Genomic DNA, 23,156 nt, shown 5'->3' with positions numbered 1-23,156 from the left:
GAGCTTACCTTATGCCACAAGCTTTGTGAGAACCACGATAGATTTGTGAATGTTTGACATTTGGCTGAATTAGAGCATTAGTTGGATGTGACAGGAGAACTGCCCATTGATTGAAAATTACAGAGAATAGATAATCACATCAGAAAGGGTGGAAGCCCCACGCATGGCACCCCCTTCATTTTAAAGGCAGTGATTACATTCTCATTTCTCTCTCCATTGCAAAGTTCATCTCTCTCCTCGTTTATTTTAATTCTAGTTGAATCTGTCACCTACATCTCTAATACATATAGGGCTGGTTCTAGTTGACTGTGTATGCTGCAAGGATCACAGCTTTCCAAGTGCCAGAGAGCCCTCCCCTGTCGAATAGCCCCTTCCCCACCGAGTCCCATTGCTAACATCCGAGGGGAGATGTCCTGAAAACACCTCCCCTCCTCGCATGCCGCCGCTGCAGCAGAAATCATTTGATGGTCCCAACTATCGAATGATTTCAGTGAAAACTGACTTTTATTTGCGAACGCCAGGCTGAAGACAGGGCGGGTGGCTGATGTACCTGTCTCCGGCACATATTGTCCCACCCGCGTACCCATGAGAACACCCAGTCAACCATTGGCCCCTGGCCTACCACAATCCCTGCAAACGGCTCAGTGACTATTCAAGTCGCTGAAGCCTTTCACAAAGGGGACCTGCACATGCACATAAATGACCATGCAAATATGCACTCCCCCCTACCATCTGAATGGGGCAGAATTCACCCCGTTCCAGGGGAATTTGAATCACCCACATAATGTAATAAGCATTAAGGGAATGGAGTGCGATTAGCACCAGAGAGACCAATTTAAAAAAAAGTTACAATATATAAGCATATAATACCGGCAGAAAATGTTGAATGGTAAATGTTCCGTTTGTAAACATAACACTACGGCTCTTATCTTACATTATATACCTTGGCTCCTTTGACGTTTTAAAGACAGGCTAAGTAGAGCCGCGTGCCAAGAATAGGTAATGCTTGAGTAAGTGTTGACCGGCATTGAAAGCGCTGTATGTGGGCAGCAGGAGGGGGTTATTAATGTTTGCACAGGATATGTGTGACTGAGTGCAGAGCTGGAAGCATGGGTGAAACACTGGAATCTAATCAGTGGCAAAACTGGAATAAGCATTAAGATAAGGCGACAGCTGGGACAGCGCAGAAAAGACTCAGTGGAAAAGAGGGGAAGTAACCTCACTTGCCTTTTTTTAGTTGTGCGTCGCACAGCGGAATGTACAGGGGTGTGGATCATTAGATAGATAGGGTGAGATTTAATAGGATGAGAGATTCAGAAAGTGAGAGATTTGGGAAGAAATCTCCAGGTTTTTTTTAAAGCGGCAATCATTTACACTGCAAAACCAGTTTGATTTTAATGTGTAAATGATTGCCGCTTTTAAAAAAACTGGAGATTTCTCCCCAAATCTCTCACTTTTTGAATCTCTCATCCTATTAAATCTCACCCACAGTGTCTAGATCAGGCATTCCCAACCACGGTCCTCAAGGCACACCAACAGTGCAGGTTTTGTAGATATCCAGGCTTGAGCACAGGTGACTTAATTAGTATCTGAGGGATTCTGATTACACCATCTGTGCTGAAGCCTGGATATCACTAAAACCTGCACTGTTGGTGTGCCTTGAGGACCGTGGTTGGCAATGCCTGGTCTAGATAGACAAACAATAGGTCTACATACAATAGATTGACAGGGTCAAAATGTCGACATGAAAAATGGTAGACATGAGTTTTTTCGCCATGGACCCGAATTAATGTAACGCATCCTCTCACATGCCTCAGGCTTGGCGCGCTGTTATATCCTCCCTCTATGCTGACATGGATGGTGAAGTAACGACAATCTGGTAATAAAAACCATGAGAAACTCATGTCAAATGTCTACTTTTTTCATGTCGACATTTTGACCCTCTGGACCTATTGCATGTCGACCTTTTGGGGAAGGCTTATTGACTGTCTATATAGATACTGTAGATTTATCAACCGGAACCAGTGGCAGAACTCTGGGAGGCAATGGAGTCATCTGCCGCCGGGCTCCTGCTCCCAAAGGGGCACCTCTCCTCTCCTGTGAGTTTGAATCAGTTAATTGAAAGCCGTTGATATCGCTTCTGTGGCTGACTCCTTCTCCCAGCAGGACCGTAGACGACACACTGTCATTATTCTAAACATAATATCCATAACATACATATATGCATACATATATTTATATAAGATGTGTGTTCATTGGGGGGGGCACCAATATTTATCTTGTCTCCAGGCAACTGGGACAAACTTACGCCACTGACCGGAACCAATGTAGTTACAGCATATTCTCGGAATAGAAGTGAAATGATGGTAACTATACTGAATAGTGAGCTTTACTAGAGATGTACTAACCACATCTTAACAAATATAGGGTAGATAAAGCCGTACAGGAAGATGTACAGTATCTTTTCCAGAACAAAGTACCTAGATTGGGCCGGTATGTCACACAGATCAGAACATACTGTATGATAGTGATGAGATGTGCTATAAACTGTCTATTAGAGTGTGTATTCTTATTTCTAGGCTTGTTGTCATTTGGAGTGAAGGAGTCTGCTTGGGTTAACAAGGTGTTCACAGCAGTAAATGTGCTCGTCCTTTTGTTTGTGATGATTGCTGGATTTGTGAAAGGAGATCCCCAAAACTGGAAGATCACAGAGTCATTTCTCCAGAATATCTCTGCTCCACCAGGGTAAGACTATATAGATTATATTCTGCTGTATAATTGGTGCTGGCAACCATAGTTCCAAGACAGTAACTAAGCCTTCCATCCCAGCCTCATTAACTCCTGTTGCTAATGGGGAATGCAGTTGTCTGTGGGAGAGGAGCTCTCAGCAGCTAAATCTAGTGAGAGTCTCGTCACATATCAGCTTTCATGTCTCAGTGGCGTCCAATTAGTGTGAAATGGTAACGTGTGTTTTAAAAGAGTAAAAAACAAACAAACAATGAATCTAGAACAGTGGTTCTCAAAGTCGGTCCTCAGTACCCCACACAGTGTATGTATTGCAGGTCTCCTCACAGAATCAAGTGAAATAATTAGCAACACGTGCAAATCTTTTAAAATGTGTCAGTCAGTAACGAGTGCACCTGTCGGGTGAAGTGGAAACTGTGAACTGTGTGGGGTCCTGAGGGCCGAGTTTGAGAACCACTGATCTAGAATATACTTCAATGTTTCTGTGAGAAAAAATATGGTTGTCAGAACAAGTAGCTTCTTGCTTTACTGGAATTAAGTTTAAAAATATCCACCGTTGGTGTACTTGATACTGTTAATGCATGGAGTTAGTAACGTTTTCACTGGTCTCAAAAAGTTGTCAAACCAAGCTAAATAACCAATTCTTAATACATTGTAGATTTCTGTAGCGAAGAATAATAAATAGGAAGTCTGTGGGATGGCTCCTCGTAAAACAGCTATAGATGTGCAGGTTCGTTTTTACTCCGATCTCAAAGCGGGATCTTATTGGCTATTCAAACCATGTGGCAGCCAATAGCCAGTCGGAAAAATTGGAACTTGCGCTAATTTTAGCGATAACACCCAAGTAAATCCGAACAGCTCATCTCAACTAGTTTGTACCAATGACTTCCAGGAGTTTACAAATAGTAACATTTAATGTTCTAATTCCACAATTGTCCATTATACTATGTTTTCTCTCCAACATGTAGTTTGTAGAAAACAAAATGTATATAGTGTATGCACATAGGCACTCAAAAATCCTGATTTTTATAACACATTATTGCAAGTAATACAGTAATATAAACCTGCATAGTATTCTGAATTAATTAATGTAGAAAGGTTTTGTATTGCACTGGTACTACTATTTATAGGAAAAGAAATAAACATTATGAAGACTGACGTGATCATCTACATATATGTATAGTGCCCGTGTGTCTAGGAAACACTGCCATCTGCTGGCAGAGAGGGAAACTACATCTCTTTCTCACACATGCACAAACACAGAAGGCAGCAGACTAGCTTTACTATTACTATAGATATCATTCACAGTAATACATGTTTATTACAGAACAATATGATACCCCCTTCAGACATGCAACCCAGGAATTACCCAGCATATTGATTGCTGGGTCATTTTCCCGGGTGCAACCTGCACCTTTCACACTTACAGCAGCAAGTTACCAGGTGAAACAGTTCTACCTGGTAATTTGCTGAAAAACCCAGGTTTTTCTTATGTCTGAAAGGGTCAGCACGGGTCCTCAACCAAGGAAAAAAGAAGGGTCGGAGACCTGGGTTTTAATACCCGGGTTGACCCTTTCAGATGTACCAAAACCATGGGTTGATGCGCGTTCATGTGCAAAAACCTGGGATTTTGGAGTATGTCTAAAAGGGGTATAAGTTACTGGTGTGTTCTTTTAATGGGTATGATTCAGTAGGTTGACAGTGAAAAGGTGGCCTGTGCCTAGGGCAACCCCAAAAATATCATTTCTGAGCAACTTAAAAATAAACAAGATACATACCAGTCTCACATGAGGACAGCTGGACTGATTTGGGGCAGCCCTGGCTTTAACTCCAGAGGTGTGCACAGGGGAAACATAAGATATGCAGGCGGTCAGGATGCTGGGAGTTATGACTGGCCGCCTGCATATCTTATGTTTCCCCTGAGCACGCCTCTGGAATTAAAGCCAAGGCTGCCCCAAATCAGTCCAGCTGTCCTGGAATCACTTTGATTTGGAGAAATCTCTACGACAACACAAAGATAAACAAAGGGGAGTATTATTATTTTTATCTTACTTTATTTTTATACACTCCTGTGTGCCCAAAAAAGGGAGCGCCCATTTGCTGGGGATTAACCAAACTTCCGACAAGTAAAAGGTTGACATGACGACACCTGAAAAAGGTGTTTTGTTTTTGTCAATTTTTGGGGTGTCCATTTTTATCTTGTAGCACATAGACCCTCCATTAGTGTACCCCTTCACTTGCAATGCTTTGCGCAAGGTGACCAGTTGTAGTCTACGTGGATGGTAAAATATGAAAAACTCATGTTGACCATAGGCTGTGTCGACCATTATCATGTCGACATTTTGACTATTGACTGTTGACCTTAGTATTGAAGGGGTTTGTTAGGGTTTGGATGGGGGGGGGGGGGGGGGGGTTAAGTTCACAGTTAAGCTTTAAGAGGGAGGATTTGTGTTAGGGGGTATGGGGAGAGGGTAAGTATACTTACCCGGGATTCTGATTATCTTCTAACCGCCGACTTCCCATCTGCCAGGCTGCATTCTATCAGATAGCCTGTCAGCCCTTCTGTGAGCTAGGGTCAGAACTATTGGCAGTGCAGCCTGTACTTTGTACCTGTGCCTCACCAAACTGACTCATGTTGCATATTTGCATTTTATTTGTACAGAATTGCAGAGCTCTGCGATTCCTTACAAACTGGAATCAGGCCCAACAGTAAGTTCTAAATATGACAACCCTTTTACACCAAAATCCCTGGTCGGACCCTGGTCTTTGAACACAGGAGTTTCCAGGGTTGGAGCCAGCTTCATACCCCATTACACAGCACTGTGACCCAGGTCGGACCCAGGTCTGCGCCGTTTACACTGAACCTGGGTTAGCCCTGCTTTTCCCTATGGATGACATTAAAAATTTCCATTTTAGGACTGATAAACTGCCATCCAACCTTCCCTCAATGATTTTAAATAAAAATTAAAAGACACGACAAGTTAGCATTGAAAAATGTTGGTTTGTTTATTTTGTAAAATATTTTTCAAAAAGTTTGATTCAGTGCTCAAGCACACACAGCGGTATAAAAGTGCAGCATCGCCCATGTGCTCTCCCCAGCCCCTTCCCCTGCAGCAGCAGACCGCATCTCCCATGTGCTCCCTCTAGCCCCCCCCCCCCCCCAAAAAAAAATATATATATATAAATTATACTGCATCCAATTATGATTTCTGTGTGCACTGCCCATATCGTTCCTGGCTGCTGTCTTTTGCCACTGCAGCGCACTGTGGAAAGGTGTCCAGCATTTCTGGTATCCTTTCAGCACTACCCGGATGACCATTTACACTGCCCACGACCCAGGTCCAACCAGTGTTCAACCCTGGTCAGGACCTGGGTAGGAGACCAGTGTTACTGGACCTGGGTTGGCCCCTTTTACAACAATGCTGACCTGGGTCCAACCTGGGTTATGCCTTGGTGTAAAAGGGGTACAAGTTACAAACAACAGTATGCAAAAACATAAGTAATAATAATAGGCACTAAATAGAATAAATTACAAATCAATGTAAATAATACTAAGCACAAAATAGAACTATAAATAAACAACCACACAAAGCACCAAATATAAGTAACAACTTTAAGAAGGAAATATAAGTAACCACAACACTAACTAACAACACCATAAAGCAGCAAATGTAAGATATGCCATCATTAGGCCCATAAACTAGGCATATGGTAATGCCACAGTTATTAATAATATTTGTATATAATAAAATAATATAATCAAAAGAGATATATAAATATAAAGTGATTTTCATGTAACATTTGCTTTGAATGATTGTATAGGCTGTTCTAGAGCCGTATAATAATAAATGCTTTCACATCTTTTCCTCTCAGCAACTATGTGTCATATGAAAATGTGACAAGTATACACGGGGCTGGAGGCTTCATGCCATATGGGATGACTGGGATGCTGGCTGGAGCTGCTACTTGTTTCTATGCCTTCGTTGGATTTGACTGCATTGCAACAACCGGTAAGAACTAGTGTGCACACTGGCTTTAAATAGACAGCTGAGGACTTGATAGGTCTGTTGCATGAAGCTGGCTGGAATACAGCACAGGCTACACAAAGTCACTCTAGCAAACCAGTCAGATCTGCATATACATATTTACTAGTAATGTCAGTAGGTTCTATTTATGTATGTAGCCATTTACATTACGCTAGTTGTTTATGTTTTTTGTTGATTTAAATTGGACAATACTTTTAATTGTTTTATGGTAAATATGGGGAGTAAGTAGTGATTGGGTGATTATTAAATGATCGAAAGTATATAGATAGTCAATAAGACGACACCATATGTTCAGCAAGGTCAACAGTTAAATGGTCCACATGGACTCAGCTTGACATGTCAAGAACATTAATTAGTTTTTTTGATATTTTTTTGTTATCTTCCATCTGGATACCATAGTTATTTTGAGCTTTAGACCGAATTGAATGTCCACTTTCAGCCAGAAGCATCTGTAGTAGTAAGACATCTACTGCATGCTTTTGTGACCTGCTACCACATCAAGCTCCCTCGTGGCCTGGTGGCTCATCCCATCTTCATCAGTCCAGGGGTTCCGGGATTGCTGTGCTGTCCCGGAGCCTCATCTGGCTGCACTGCCGGCTCCTGTCTACACTGACAGGAGCTGAGTGATGCATATACAGTTACCGTTCAGGAACCTGCTCCTAACACATTGTCAGCCTTTCGTTGTAACCCCTTGGGGTGTGACATATGGCAGCGTCCCCCACCCCACTAGTAACCACACTGGGGGCCAGATTCTCTAAGCTTCAAAAGTGATAAAATGGAGAGTGATAAACAGCTAGCCAATCAGCTCTTACCTGCCATGTCACAGACTGTGTTTGAAAAATGCCAGGCAGGAGCTGATTGGCTGGCTGTTTATCACTCTCCATTTTATCACTTTTGGAGCTTAGAGTATCTGGCCCTGGGTATTAGTATAAATACTATAGTGGCAGATGTATTAAGCCTGGTGAAATGAAATGGAAGGTGATAATGCACCAGCCAATATCAACTGCTGTCACTTTTCAAACACAGCTGATTGGCTGGTGCATTATCATCTTCCACTTTATCACTTCACCAGGCTTAATACATCTGCCCCATGGTTTTAATCATAATAAGCACCCGATAGAGCAAGCTTCAAAAAGTGATTAAGTGGAGAGGTTTGAAAATGATAGAGCTGATTGGCTGGTTGTTTATCACTCTCCACTTTATCACTTTTTAAAGCTTGATACAACTGGTCCTAAGTTCTTTTCTTTTTCAGCTGTAAATTAGCATAGGCATGTTTATAGAACAAACCGTTCTATCCTTGGAATTTATTATACATTCATAACTTGTTATTCAGTGGTCCTTTCTTTTAAAAGCAGATGTGTGTCTTCTGTAATCCCAGTGGTCACCGCATGTCTCTCACCAGCTGTGCATCTGCCTGTCTGTTTGCAGGAGAGGAAGTCAGGAATCCACAAAAAGCAATACCCATTGGGATTGTGACCTCCTTGCTGGTGTGCTTTATGGCCTACTTCGGTGTGTCTGCAGCCCTGACGTTAATGATGCCGTATTACTTATTAGATGAGAAAAGCCCTCTTCCTGTTGCATTTGAGTATGTCGGCTGGGGACCTGCTAAATACGTTGTAGCTGTTGGGTCTCTCTGCGCTCTCTCCACCAGGTAAATATCTGACCAAGCCTATGACACAGATGTTTGCTCTCAAGTAAGTGCGTTATGCAAGTGCAGTTTCCACCCCATAGAGTGATGTCATTCTGTAGATCCTGCCACACTTTTTATTCCAGGAACGGTAGCCTCAACCAATACAACTAGTACTCATACTTGCCTACCTGACCCTCTCCATGAGGGAGAAAATGCTCTGTTCCTGGGCTTCCCTGGTCATGTATGATTGCCATCACCTGTGGGGAGCTAGGTAAAGCTGTTTCACCACAGGTGATGGCAATCATACATTACCAGGGAACCCCAGGAACAGAGCATTTTCTCCCTCATGGAGAGGGTCAGGTAAGCAAGTATGCTAGTACTGTATGCCAAACAGCAGCCTCTCCAGATGTTTCATTTGGTGATGGAGTCCAAGCTTTTTTCAGCTATTTACCGCGTAAATGGGGTTTCCAGCTGTGTCTTTCATTGTGCAGGAAGTCTGCTGTGCATAGGCGTAGTATCCCCCTGGCAATAGGAGAGCTCCCTGTACTCACACACTGAATCTGCTCCATAATCAGTACATTGGGGATAGCTATAACTTGCAATGTTATCAGTAGCACATTCACACAAGGCAACTTTTTGGATTACTTTAAGATGAATTTACTACATTGTGAGTAGGAGCAGACCTATGAAAAAGGAAACTAGTTTAGAGAGCTTGGTTAGGGCAGATGTATTAAGCTTTGGAGAGAGATAAAGTGGAGATTGGTAAGCTTCCAGCCAATCAGCTCCTAACATCTGTGTTACAGGCTGTGCTTGAAAAGTGACAGATCCAGTATGAGCTGATTGGTTGGTACTGATTTTCATCCACTTTATCTCTCTCCAAGACTTAGTACAGTACATCTTCCCCACCATCTATGAAGTAACCCTGGTTGTGCCTTTTGTTACCTGTATAATCAATGTTCTTCTGTACGAAGGCCTGGTGCAGACTTGAACGTATGGCTGTATGGGGAGCGTATCTTGCATTTATGTGCACTGCACATACCCCAGGAACCGAGCCTACACCAGTATGGTCGATGCAGAGCTATACGCATTTCAAGCACATCTTCCCTAGCAACTAATCTTTGCTGGACAGCAGAGTAAAGATGACTGTGTCTGGTGCAAGTGCATCCCGATGATAATGATGATGACTTACAAACTAAGGGGCAGATTTATTAACGATTGATATTCTTGCTACACTCATTATGAATGATAAATGGTGCTCCAGCCAATCAGCTACTGTCCTTTTTCAAACATATGACAGTAAGTAGCTGATTGGCTGAGGCATCAATTATCATAAACAATGAATTTTAAATAGCTAAAACTGGTTGATGTATGTGCTCCTAAGGGGAAGGTCCAATCTCAATGATGCGTACAGCTCTGCATGTTGGAGAATATAGTTCTGTGTGTGCAATGCCGCAGCAACTATGACCTACCCAGGATCAACTCTGCATTAGGCCCAGGCTATGTATTTTTATGGCTGAGGTACACAGCACACATCACACAGTTAGACTTCTAATAATTCTCTTCACTGAATGTGCTTCTGCCATAACAAGAGCAGCAAATGGAAGAACAACATTCTGCATTTATTTTTCACCAAACATGCTTCTGCCACTGGGTCTTACACTCACCTGTGAGGCCGTTCCAGTTATTGCTCTTACCATGTGCTCTCTGGATTAGAGTTCCTCAACTTTTGTCCTCAACTATCCCCAATGGCCTTTTTTCTTGGGGCGGGGGCTGTTCTTAATCACTCACAGAGTAATGTATTATATGACAGAGTGCTGCATGGCTCCTCCATTCCTAGCTGTTATTTACGCTCAGGGCCGGACTGGCCATCTGGCAAATGCAAGAAAGGGCCGATGGCCAGGTGGGCCAATTTCATTGTGCAAGCTGGAGGCTCCGCCTCCTGATCAGCGCATAGAGAGAGCAGCTGGACTTGCGGCGGGTCTGGTGGCTCTCTCTGTGCGCCACTGAGGTTCAGGAGAGAGGTGAGCATAACACGCCGCTCTTCCCCTTTCTCCTGCAAGCCGCGAGAGGCAGCACACCCATGCGTTGTGCATGTGTGCATGCACCTGGTGTGTGCACGCGTGCGACAAAGGTCGCATGTGTGCACAAATGCCAGGGCCAATTCCGTGGCCCAGTCCATCACTGTTTATGCTCCTGGTCAGGGCCTGATTAAAGGTTCCAGGTGCCCTAGGCAAATACACATGTAGTTCCCCTTGTCATGCTGCTGGTGCCCTATGCTGCAGCCTAATTAGCCTATTGGTTAATCAGGCACTGCTCCTGTAAGTTATAACTAATATATATATTTGTTCTCAGTCTAAGGGGGGTGTTCAATCTGGTATTCTGACTGTTGGAACATCTCGACAGTCACAATACCAGGCCTTTTTCGTTTCTCTCGGGTGAAACTCGACAGTCTGAGTTCAATGTTCCGGCTGACGAGTGTCTGAAAGTCCTTGAATTTGAAAATCCGCCGAAGTTTCTGACAAAACAGATTTTTTTTGTTAAACAAAACAATTTAGTTCTTTCATTTTTAGTTGCAATTGATTATTTGATGTTTTCAGAGTACACTAAGACCATGTAAAATTCACAGTAAAGGGGGTCGACATTGACAACCAAAAATAATAAACAAAATCTCATGTTGACCTTTTCTATGTCGACACTTTTTTCCACTGTCGACCTTATTACTATTAACCCCATGGGCCACATCCAGTAAAAAAGATAGATCCTGTCAGGTGGAATGGGAGCATTATATGAAGCGAGCCAGGGGCCCCAACCATTATCAAACGATTTGGAAGAAATACTAAGAACAGGGGTAATGTATTCCATAGGATTCATATAGTACATTTTATATACAGTTGAAGGTAACAAGGGAGGAGCCAGATGTTTCCATCAGCGGCTAGCTGACAAGTGGTAGCAGAAACTAAGTGGAGTATTTGTTTTGGTGCTTTTAGGAGACTTAAAGGAAGGAGGAAAAACTTTGGTTTGAACGGGATTGGAAGTTGGAGAACATTGCATATGAAATTAATAACTTCCAACCAGAAATTTGAGTTTTTTGGGCACGACCACCAAATATGTAGGAAGGCAGCCTCTTCAGCATCTGCTCGATGTGACTGGAAACATTTTACTGAGACGGGTGGTTCATAGAACCATCTGTACAGCAACATGTAAAACATTTTCTGTAATTTTAACACAAACGGAGCTGGAGGCAGCGTTTTTCTCTGACCACAGTATCTTCTTTATCCAGAAGTCTGTCTCCTAAGTCATTTCATTGGGTCAAGTAATGAGGACAATTCCTCAAACAGCAGAGACTATTTCTCTGACAAAGTGCAACATAGGCAACATCCCAAGACTGCCAGCACAAAGCAGGTGTCAATGGGCAGTACCGGTGTAATGGTTAGCATTACTGCCTCACAGCACTGAGGTCATGGCTTCAATTCCCACCATGGCCCTAACTGTTCTCCCCGTGATTGCGTGGGTTTCCTCCCGGTGCTCCGGTTTCCTCCCACTATCCAAAAATATACATTTAGGTAAATTTGGCTCCTGACAAAAATGAAGTCTACTGTATAAGAGACTAGATAGGCCAAGTGGTTTATCTGCATTGCTCTATGTTCTTATGACTACCCTCCGTCTACTGGAAACCATATGCCAGCTGCAGATCTCATTTTGCGCTACAGCAGACATTTTGCTCTGTGTAAATGACCTCTGTTTGGGAATACTTGAGAACCAGAGTTGACATGTGTTGACAGAGTTGACATGTGGAGCAAGCTGTCCCTGCATGCTTTGTTACATTTGTAACTTCAAAATGTGACTTTAAACTGTTAACAGGGAATTATATATTAGAGACATCTGGCTAAATGTTAAATGGGTGCAGAAGTAGGGCTAACATTCTCTCATTCTCCATAATATTGAGGCTTTGTAAACTATGGTGGTGGCTTATTGACTGTAATTACCAATTAATTTCTGTGTCCCAATCTTGCATGACCGGTGTTTCGCTTTGTTGCATGTGTTTGACTCTTATTTAGTCTGCTCGGATCCATTTTCCCAATGCCTCGTGTAATCTATGCTATGGCGGAGGATGGGTTGCTTTTCAAATCTCTAGCTCAGATCAGTCCGCGGACGAAGACACCTGTAATTGCCACCCTCTCATCTGGTGCAGTGGCAGGTGAGATCACTCAGGAGTACACTTGTAATGATGTCACAAAGAAATGGGAGCGTTTTCCATGTAGATGCGCTAATGAGGCTAAAATCACATTTTGTTTGTACGTTTGTTTGTTTCAATTCCCAAAATCTATTTCTTTCCATGTACTTAAATTAATTTCATATCAACTTCTAAAACTTTCTTTATCCTTTTTACCATTGAATCATTTTGAAACCATGTACCCTTGACGATCACATCTACTTGAAACGTTGACAATCCTCCTGTAACGGATCTAGGTTACTGAAGTGACGTATTTAAAAAAAATCAAGGGTAAATGAGTTTTCTAACCTCATTTCCAAGACTCCTCACTTTGCTTTGCTGACTTTACATCTATTTAGCTCTTTAGCGCTAAAAGCAACTTTTCAACATCCATCATTTTTCTATTCTAGCCTGCTGGGCTCTATGTTCCCTCTTCCCCGAATTCTGTTTGCCATGGCAAGAGACGGTTTACTATTTAGATTTCTTTCCACCGTGAGTAAACGGCAGTCGCCAGTCGCTGCCACGCTGACAGCTGGTGTGACCTCTGGTAAGATATGAAGAAAAAGAGGCTTTATTGGACATGGTTCTTGGCACTTGCATGCGGTTTTTTTTATGCGCGGGGTCGGCTGTGTAGCTTTAATGCACGCTGGGGATGGTAATTTTTTTAGAGGTAAAATAATCAATGTTTGCAATTTTATTTTGGAATTGTGTTCAATATGCAAAAATCAATAATAATCATAAACTATTTAAAAAAAAAATCTGTTTATAAAGGAGGAGAATGATCAAAGTGTAGAGAGATAAAGTACAAAGCAATCAGCTCCTGTCATTTTTTATTTAAATAAAGGGTTCTATGTACTAAGCCTTTGGAAAGACAAATAGGGGGAAATTTACTAAAGGAAATTTGTAAAAAATAGGTGTATTTGTATCCAGAAATACACTTATTTTTGACATTTACTATCCCGAAAATACGGCATTCGTATTCGTATTGATAGCACATCAATACGAATACGAATTGACGTATTTTCGGGATAGTAAATGTCAAAAATAAGTGTATTTCTGGATACAAATACACCTATTTTTTACAAATTTCCTTTAGTAAATTTCCCCCACAGTACTGACCAATCCGCTCCTGACATTTTTCAAACTCTGCCTGTAACATGTCAGTTACAATCTAATTGGATGTTACTTTATCTGTATCTGTAAATAGACCATACAGCCTGTAAATTTGGTTGAAGATTAGTGCTCTATCTCTCTCTCCGAGCTTTTATAAATCTCCCCCATACAGTTTTTAAAGAAGATAAACTGGTACATCATGTGCATGAATAATGTGAATTAATTTTTAGTTACCCCCGGTAACTACTAAAGTGTATCTGTCACCTACTTGCAATGGACTAAAAGGCATGAGGCATTTCAGAGTGGTCCTTATTCTGGTTCACTCGCAAAGGCAAATTCTTTCTCAAATGGACAAAACCATGTCCACTTAAGGGGGGGCAGATGTAACGTGCAGAGAGAATTAGATTTGGGTGGGGTTTTACTTAGATCTACAGTATATTGCAGTGTAAAAATAAAGCAGTCCGCATTTTCCCTGCACAGAAACAAAATAACTAATCTAAATCTCTCTGCACAAGTTATACTTTGAAAATGTACTCACACACCTGTATACCATAACACATTTGCTGTTAGTTCCTTTCCTCTCTTTATGCCACAAAGGTATTTTCCTTTTGCTTAGAACAGCTGAATAACGGAGAAAAAACCCAAATTTCTTGCCTCAAACTAGTTGAAGCCATTGGTGTAACTTTTTTATTTCCATTGAATCATTTTCATTTTTTTTCCCCCCCAAAAAAATTCTGTTTGTGTTAAATTTGGTTTTATTCAAAATCATGAAGCCAAGAACTAGGAATTTGTATAGACACTCCCGAAACTGCTAGGCTGAATGTCCGCACCCTTTCCATATGTCTGACAGAGAGGAGTGGCAGGGACAGGAATGCATTCAGTGGCAGGGCCTTCAGCTATTTTGTGAGAAATCTGCAGAGGAACAGATTTTATTATTTATAGGGTATGACCCTGTTTAAATAAAATTCAAGTAGTAGTAGTGGGTTCTAAAAGAAACACGGAATACAACATAAGAAAGATGACCTTTACCCAGGGTTGCCGACTTTTAAATGCTCCTCTCCGGGAGAAGCCCGAGAGGAGACTTTCCTTACCCGATCGGGGGTGGGGCTTGACTGTGACGTCATTAAGCCCTGCCCCCATTACGGGAAATAGGCGAAATTACTGATCTCCATGGAGGGGGCGGGGCTAAAATGACACGATTGTATATGCCGCGATTCGGGGGGCTCAGGTGGGTCCCACAGATTCCGGGAGGGGTTGCCCACCCTTCCAGGGGGCCTGGAGGGGGACCCAATTTCGGGAGACTCCCGGGAGTTCCGGGAGGGTCGGCAACCCTGCCTTTACCTCCATGTTGTTATATGGAGTTTTGTATGGTTGCTGGGTTGTAGTATATTTTCTAATGATCTCTATGGCGATGAGGGAACATTCCATATTTTATTTGGAAAACAAATTTGCAGCAAAAATACAAAAAAATGATGCATCTCTGTACCTGAAAGCAAGGTTTGTGCAGGCTTACAGATAAGGTTAGTTGCTAGGATTGCAAGTGGCTGTTGGCATTTTGGAGAGGAAAGAGAGTACAGCAAATTGTGTCAGGTGCTGCCGGTTTGTACTTTGGTGATGGTAAATGTTTGCTCTAAAATGGCAATCATCTTAAATTTGACATTGTCATTCACAATTAGCTCACTGCGACCTGCAATAATTTTCAGGGCTGGGAATAAAATATTCTGTAAATATCAATGTGCATTAAATTAAATGTAGTTTCAAGCTAATGCATGGGTCTGTGCATTTCTGCAATTGGAAAACCATCAATATTACTATAGGCACTTACACCAGCGCCATGGTAGGTTCAAGGCATTTGTCATAAACAGACTTCCTCTTCACCATATGCACACCCAAGACACCACTGACACTTCCACAGGTCAGGGTGATTCTGAGCATTGTCCAGTTTTGTCTGACTCAGAATAGGACAGAGAAACACAAGAATGCCTACAGTGGGGGGGGGGGGCAGTTGGGAGAAGCTGCGATCACTGAATAGATGGCATGCACATGTGTATGGCATCTAACAGGGTGGGAAGGGGAGCTGTGGGCTGCTCAGTAAGTACTGGGGACACCCCAAAAATTACAACAGGGGTTGTAGCACTAGGCCACACCCTCCTCACGAGGCCATACCCACCTTCTCGGGCTGGCCACACCTCAGGTCCTGATTCTCAGAAGACAAAAGTTGTGAGGTATGCTATATTTGTGCTTGCACTGTAATAGCCCAAATACTGTATATCTCTAATACCCCTCAGATCGCAAAAATATTTGCCAGACTGCTGCCGGGTCACTCCGGTAGACGTGGGGGGTGAAAGCACCACACATAATAACCTGGGTCGACCAACCCGGCAATTCATCCCGGGTTATAAGAAGGGTTAAACCCGGGTCCACCCTCTGTATATTAGATGACTCAGGTTTAGTGTGAAAGTGCCTGACTCGGGTTTAAGATCCCGGTTCCGACCCGGCATCGCTCTAATTAATAGGCTTTACTTATGTGGCATTAAATCCCTAGTAAATTAGTAGTCACACACCTAGAAATAATCACAAGCCACAGGGCACCAATAAATAAAATGCAAAAATAAACCTAAACAAATGTAAAACATAACAATGTAGGTTATTAAATCCATATAGATCACAGCTGGGACAAATGATAACAGCTAATTGTAACTAATTAGCAGCTTGTTTCTATAATAGGTAACAGTATCCAATAATTGTCTAGGAAATAGGTAGACCCTAAAATATAATCTGTGATGGTGTCATGCTGGACAAAGTGATCTCTGGCAATAAGTGTGCCGCGTGCATGCTGTCTGATACCCCATTCACACCAGCCTAAATTCCCAGGTTGAATCCGGGAACAACCCGGTACTAGCGCTGGTGTGAAAGGTTCCCGGGACAAAATCCCGGGCAAATTTCAACCCGGCTAGGTACCAGGGTTGTTCCCGGGTTCAACCCGGGGACCTGGCTGGTGTGAAAGGTACAGGGTATACTTACCCGGGTTGCCGTGTCCTCTGTGTCCTGTCCGACGGGAATTAATGCAGGCGGAGGGCGCAAATAATGGGACAGCCGGTGGATGATGATGACGCAGCTCTCCGGCGGCAGTGAGGACGCCGGAGAGCTGCGTCATCTTCATCTGCAGCCTGTCCCATCATTTGCGGCGCCGCCTGTGTGGATCCCTGGCCTGCACGAAGGACCAGCAACCGGGGTGAGTATTCTCCCCACCTCCGCCGCCATCCCGCCGACTGCCCACCTCCTCCCCACCTCCTGCCGGCCTCCTTCCCGCCCCCTTCTCACACCAGAAAATGCAGGGACATTTCTGGTGTGAATGGGTCCAAACCCGGGAATGTCCCTGCTTGTCCCGGGAACTGAATTCCCGGGTTTGTCCCTGCATTTCTGGTGTGAATGGGGTATGAGGTGTATACAGCCCCAAATCTCAGGCTGAAAGTGCTTGCTGACAGCTTTTATAAGGACAGATAATTGAACTAAAAGGGCCTTCTTAGTGCCTGTTCCAGGCAATGAGCCTCTCGCCCCTCTAGAACGCCCTTTCCATCCATCTATCCATCATGATATCCAAAACTAACAACACCCCCTCTCTGGGAATATGATGACCTAAAGACACTTCCAGCCAGCCATTGTTCTCGTTAGGTACAATCCTGCATACAGCCAAGAGCTATACACATGCATAGAAGCCAATGTTATGTGCACATTGAGATTTTACAGGTGTATTTAAAAGTCCAAATCCAGTCCATCATCCACATGGTACAGCTCAGCATCAAACCCTTCTGAGAGGTAATTGTGTGACAATGTCATCTCTGAGGAATACAAGTGACCTTTTATAAGCTGCAAAAATATGGACACATTATATTACTGTACATAAGTTTTGCACAACAGCCCCTCTTACCCAGGAGGTGCACACATAGGGGCAAATCTGCTTATTGGACTGCTTCCATGCATTAGCTTTACATGGGCATCTGCTGGTTAGTGATCAGATATGGGAACGTGTATGCTGGAACCAGTTTATTATCAAACCCTTCCCCCTTCCCCTTTCCCTTCTTAATTAGATATTTTTCTCTGTTGAAAATATTGTTTGTTGGATAATATTTTTTTCTCAAGTTTTGGGGAAAAAATGGGATATTGGGGTTTTCGAAGTATAATTTGGTGCGCTTTAAAATTGTAATGTTTGTATAGTATTATTAGAACTGCACTACCCCTATACAGGATGCAGGGCTGTTGAGACATCCAAGGGTACTAAGGGGGTATTGCCAAATCAGTGATGTCACTTCACCTCTGACCAAAAAAATCTATGTAAACAGTATGAAGCAGCACCATGTACTGAAAAAGCTGAAGCTCCTGGAGCTGTTTCCCTGTGTATCTGCCTGTCCTGTAATGCTGAACTGGAAAATTAGTTTTGTAATCAACTTAAACCAGCAGTGGAGGGGAGGGGAGTGTGCACAGGACAGGATAACCAATCACAAGCATCTGAGCATTTGTCCCCTAGGTCACAGCCACTAAGGTTTTAAGCAGGGCTGTAATTGCAGTTGTGTCTCTGTCTTATTCCTTTTATTAAAACTTTAACCAAGGGCCTCCCAAATTCATCCTTAAGAGCTAAATTTAACCCCGGCCTATGCAGTAGCTGCTGCGTTAGGCCAGTTGTTCGTATTTCTAAAAAGAGAAGTTTTGTTCTTGGTGTCCATCTTTTTGCAGTTTTATAAATGCCACATGAAACATATTTTAATGACTGGAGTCAGTTCTTATTCGATCATACTAATGAATTTTCATTTTTGTCCTTGTAGCTATAATGGCGTTTCTGTTTGACCTAAAAGCTCTGGTAGACATGATGTCCATTGGAACTCTCCTGGCCTATTCCCTTGTGGCAGCATGTGTTCTCATCCTCCGGTACAGTACATACTATCCTAACCGCAGCTTGCCAATTCTCCTATTTCCTGTACAACAAAGGGCGCTGTGGAAAAGAATGTTACGGCAGCATCCTTGGCTGGATATTTCTACTTGTCTACACCTCCACTGATTCTGTATGAAATGAATACGTACTTTATGTTTTGGTTTTATTTCTGTACATTTTTCAGTGGAACAGGAACACAGGTTATATTCAGTGTCTGGAAATGGGGCTGCTACTGTATATTAATTGCTTGTTTCAGGTATAATTATATGGCTCACAATCCTATAATGAGGTGTTAGAAATGTAATTCTAGCAGCTGGCAATTGTGGGTTTCCACTGTGAACTTTTTTTTTTTTTTTTTATCTCGCCCTTTTACCCCCCATATTTGGGAAACTAGAACCAGCTCAAAACTCCATGCCATTTATTTTTTAATATTTACTTTTAGACACATTTTTGACAGAATCATCTGTCGAACTCGCCTGCCAGGGGTAGGTCTATTTTTTGGGGGGGGGTTTAGGGTGCGATTTGAAAAATTTGATGCTACAGATGCTACAAGTTGCATTCTACATCCTTAGCATGGGCCATATCGGCAAATGCACACATACTGTACTGTAATGTTACTGCTACCAGCCACACAATCCAAATATGTGCATGTGTATATGTATATTGGACCTTATTCTGGTTCACTCGCAAAGGCAAATTCCTTCTCAAATGGACAAAATCATGTGCACTGCAGGGGGGCAGATGTAACTTGTGCAGAGAGAATTAGATTTGGGTGAGTTATTTTTTTTCTGTGCAGGGAAAATGCTGACTGCTTTATTTTAACACTGCAATATAGATCTCACTTTGAAGTAAAACCCCACCCAAATCTAATTCTCTCTGCACATGTTACATCTGCCCCACCTGCAGTGCACATGGTTTTGTTTTTTGGCAGATAATGCTGCTTTAATTCTATATTTGTGCATTTTTGTTACTTATAGATATTGTGAAAATATGCACAGTATTACACCCGTTCTTATTTTCCGTTAAAATCTATGAATCCCTATATAGGTACCAGCCTGGTTTAGGTTATGAAATACCTAAATGTGCACCTGCCAAAGAAATGCTGTCTGCAGAAGAAAGGGAATCGATGATGAATGAGTCCCAAATCATTATGCTGCAGGAGCAGGGCTTCCGCTTCCACACTCTCATGCACCCTGCCAGCGTGCCTACAGAGCAGTCTGCCTCTGCGGTCAGCCACCTAGTTGGAGTGCTGGGTAAGGAGCCTGCTTGCTAGTGCTGCTTTCTCCTAAATATGTTTTGAATAAACATTTGGTGGGGATCAAGAAAAGACACAGAAAATGTGGGATATTCTATATTTAAGGTGTATTGATTTAATATTTACATGCCATTCTGCATATTTTACTGAATACATTGCTTTAGCTGTCTAGACTATTTATTTTTGTTGCTGTGTACCTTGATAATTCTCTATCTACTACAGAACAGAGGTCATGAAGAGGTGGAGGAACTCATTTCCCTATTTCAGCTAATTACCCCCCCCCCTCCCATCCCCCCATTAGGCGGAGCCAGGGCCAGTGGTTTTTGGCACCCCCTGTAAACTGAAATACTTTTCTGTGAGCATTACTGTGCAGGGCCAATGTGGAGGTTAAAATGTTCCACCTCCTTAGTTAGGAGGTGGTGGAACTCCGTTCCATCCCGTTCCCCCCCACTTTAACCCCTGGTTATATCCAAGAGAAACCATGTATTCCAGTGGTTCTCAAACTATGTGCCCTGGCTCCCTGGGGTGCCTCGGAGCACTTGCAGGGGTGCCACAGGTTGGTGGTCCAGAATCAATTAAAAAATTTTATGGTCAATGTAAATCAGTGCTTGTGGCTTCCAATTATTTCAGTAACAAAATGTTGGCCTAGTGCCTCAAAAATATTCTAATACTCTAGGGCAGTGGTTCTCAAACTGTGGGTCCTGACTCCAAAGTGGGTCCCGACCTTCTCAGCATGGGTCCGGAATCCAAGTTGCGGACCATCAGACTGATAACTTTTCTAAGCTCAGTCAGTGATTCAAGGAGTCTGAAAAATCTGTTGGCTATCGTTCCGCTGCTGCCTGCCTTACCCCCATTGCCGCTTGCCGCCGCGTCTGTAACGGGACATGCAGATCTACTTGTCTGCAGTCCCGGCGCTCCTCCTGGCTCAGCTCCTGCTGCTATCATGAAAAATCTCCCTCACAAAATATCCGCCCCCTTACAGCAGACTGTTTTTTTGTGATGCTAGAGGAGGCGGTGGGGGTAAGGCAAGGGGGGTGTTAACTTTTCTTGGGGGAGGGGGGGGGGGATCAGGCACGCCAAAAATTCCTTGGGGGAAGGGGGCTATGTTTGTAGTTACACCACTGTTCAGAGCCCAGTGCTTAGTAAATAAACACCTCTAAAGGGAGTGGTACTAAATCCCGGTGGGCAGAATCCCGACAAGGGGGGGACGTGGATCGCCCCCCTTGTGGGGCCGGTGTCGGGTACACCCATAGAGGGAGAAAGTGTTGGGATTTCGGCCATCGGGATTCCGGCGTTGGGATTTTGAACGCTGGGATTCCGACCGCTGGGATTGTAACTGCATCCCCCTCTAACTCTCCTAACCAGCTTGACATTAAAGTAGCACCTACGATTAATAATGACCTCTCCTTTAGCCCATGCCAGACCAACATTAAATTAATAGCGGTTTTGTTTATTCTACTGTACAGATTGACTCTCCCCATATCCGAAAATCCGATATCCAAAATATTCTGTAATCCAAACCGGGTGACACCTTTGCTTTCTAATGGTGCAATATACACAAACTTTGTTTCATGCAAACGTAAAATATTATCAAATGACCTTCAACCTTATGCGTATTAGGTTTATATGAAACATAAATGCAATTCAGGTTTTAGACTTGGATCTCATTCCCAAAATATCTCATTATGGTTGCAAATATTCTAAAGTCTGGAAAAATCTGAATTCCAAAATACTTTCAGATATGTGAGCCTCTATAGAACCCCTCATGTCAGTGACAAAATGAATTAACACTTCTATATTATTAGTTCACCTTCCTCCTAACCAGCCATTAAATAAATAAACCTTTATGCCACCAGTAGCACCAACATTAAACTAATAGCTTTCCCATTTAGCAAGAGACGGTGCCTTAGGCTTGTAGAACAGTACAGTATGTTCAGTTTTCTGAGGCAAAGAGGAAATGTGCACTGAAATGTCCATGTGGAAAACCGAGAAGGGGGGTAAGGGGGGGGGATTTTAGGCGGCTGCCTCGTTTAGCAACAATATTCTCCCAATAGAAACAGATTAGAGAATCAGAACATCTCACATTACAGGACAACAAGGCTGCCCATAGATGCACAAGACACTCATGCGATCACTATGCTTCAACTGGGATACGGTCACTAGGTCTACAAGCATTAGGTCAACACCACTAGGTCGACATACAGGAAAGTCAACATAGGTTAGGTTGACAGAGTCATTAGGTTGACATGGGTAAGGTCAACAGTCAAAAGGTCGACGTGGGGTTTTTCCCTTTTATTCTTTAGCCGACATGTGCCGACAGGCGGTATTTCATGCCCTACCATCCACTAGGGCTTAATTGGAGAAATAGTGTGCTGAGCGTAGCGAGGCACCGTCCCCCAAGCATGGTGAGCGCAGCGGTGCTCCGTTTCAGTGTCCATGTTGACTGTGTCTAAATTCAGGCACAAAAAAAAGTGAAATTCCCGATATCGACCTTTGTACTGTCGACCATCCCCATGTCGACCAAATGAGTCTGTCGAACTAATCCATGTCCACCTTCAGTAATTTCAACCTTCAGTCATGTTGACCTTCATGCATGTCGACCTAGTGGTGTTGACCTAATGCTTGTCGATTTGGTTACTGTCTACCCAATGATCCATACCCCTCCAACTGTTATTAAACTTGGGCAGTACTTCCAATCTCTAGTAGACTCACATTCTGTTCCAGTCCCCTATGTAGTGTATTCGGTACTTATGTAGTATCTGGGCTGCCGATTTTGTGATTGTATGCCTTACCTTAAGGCATACAATCAGATGCGATGCGATGCGATTCGATGCGATTTTGCATAGGATTCAATGTTAAGAAGGTCCTGTTCATTTCCCCACTATCCAAGTGGGCATAGAGTTGATTTTATATAGCGTGGCGAGCGCAGCGAGCCACCGAGCCCGAAGCGTGGCGAGCGAAGCGAGCCCCGCGAGGGGACGCATATTTCTTAAAAAGTATTCTGTGTCCCCTCGCGGGGCTCGCTACGCTCGCCACGCTTCGGGCTCGGTGGCTCGCTACGCTCGCCACAGGTTTATATCCAACTCCATGCCCACTTGGATAGTGGGGAAAGGAAAAGGACCCCTTTTTCCCATTGAATTCTATGTTAAAATGGACTCAGACCATTTTAACATTGAATCCTATGGAAAAATCTTGACCATCGCATCGCATACGATTTGGTCGCA

General features: G+C 43.1%; 1 protein-coding gene across 5 annotated transcripts in view; it reads left to right on the top strand.

Moving 5' to 3' along the window:
* The window catches only part of SLC7A2 (solute carrier family 7 member 2), a 103,412-nt gene that overhangs the window by 69,290 nt on the left and 10,966 nt on the right, over positions 1-23,156 (top strand). For 3 of the 5 annotated variants that reach the window (XM_083169647.1, XM_083169655.1, XM_083169663.1), the window contains 6 exons: positions 2,580-2,745; positions 6,619-6,755; positions 8,220-8,442; positions 12,480-12,619; positions 18,571-18,673; positions 19,725-19,930. In XM_083169647.1, the coding sequence (XP_083025773.1) occupies positions 2,580-2,745; positions 6,619-6,755; positions 8,220-8,442; positions 12,480-12,619; positions 18,571-18,673; positions 19,725-19,930 (975 nt within the window). Of the gene's footprint in view, positions 1-2,579; positions 2,746-6,618; positions 6,756-8,219; positions 8,443-12,479; positions 12,620-13,044; positions 13,182-18,570; positions 18,674-19,724; positions 19,931-23,156 lie in introns of all 5 variants that reach the window. The other 2 variants (XM_083169682.1, XM_083169673.1) reach the window with 1 other exon arrangement.

Source organism: Crinia signifera, chromosome 1 (genome assembly GCF_055691185.1).
Source record: "Crinia signifera chromosome 1, ASM5569118v1, whole genome shotgun sequence".
Classification (NCBI taxonomy): domain Eukaryota; kingdom Metazoa; phylum Chordata; class Amphibia; order Anura; family Myobatrachidae; genus Crinia; species Crinia signifera.
Note: the sequence above shows the minus strand (reverse complement) of the source record. Positions and strands in the feature narration are given on the sequence as shown.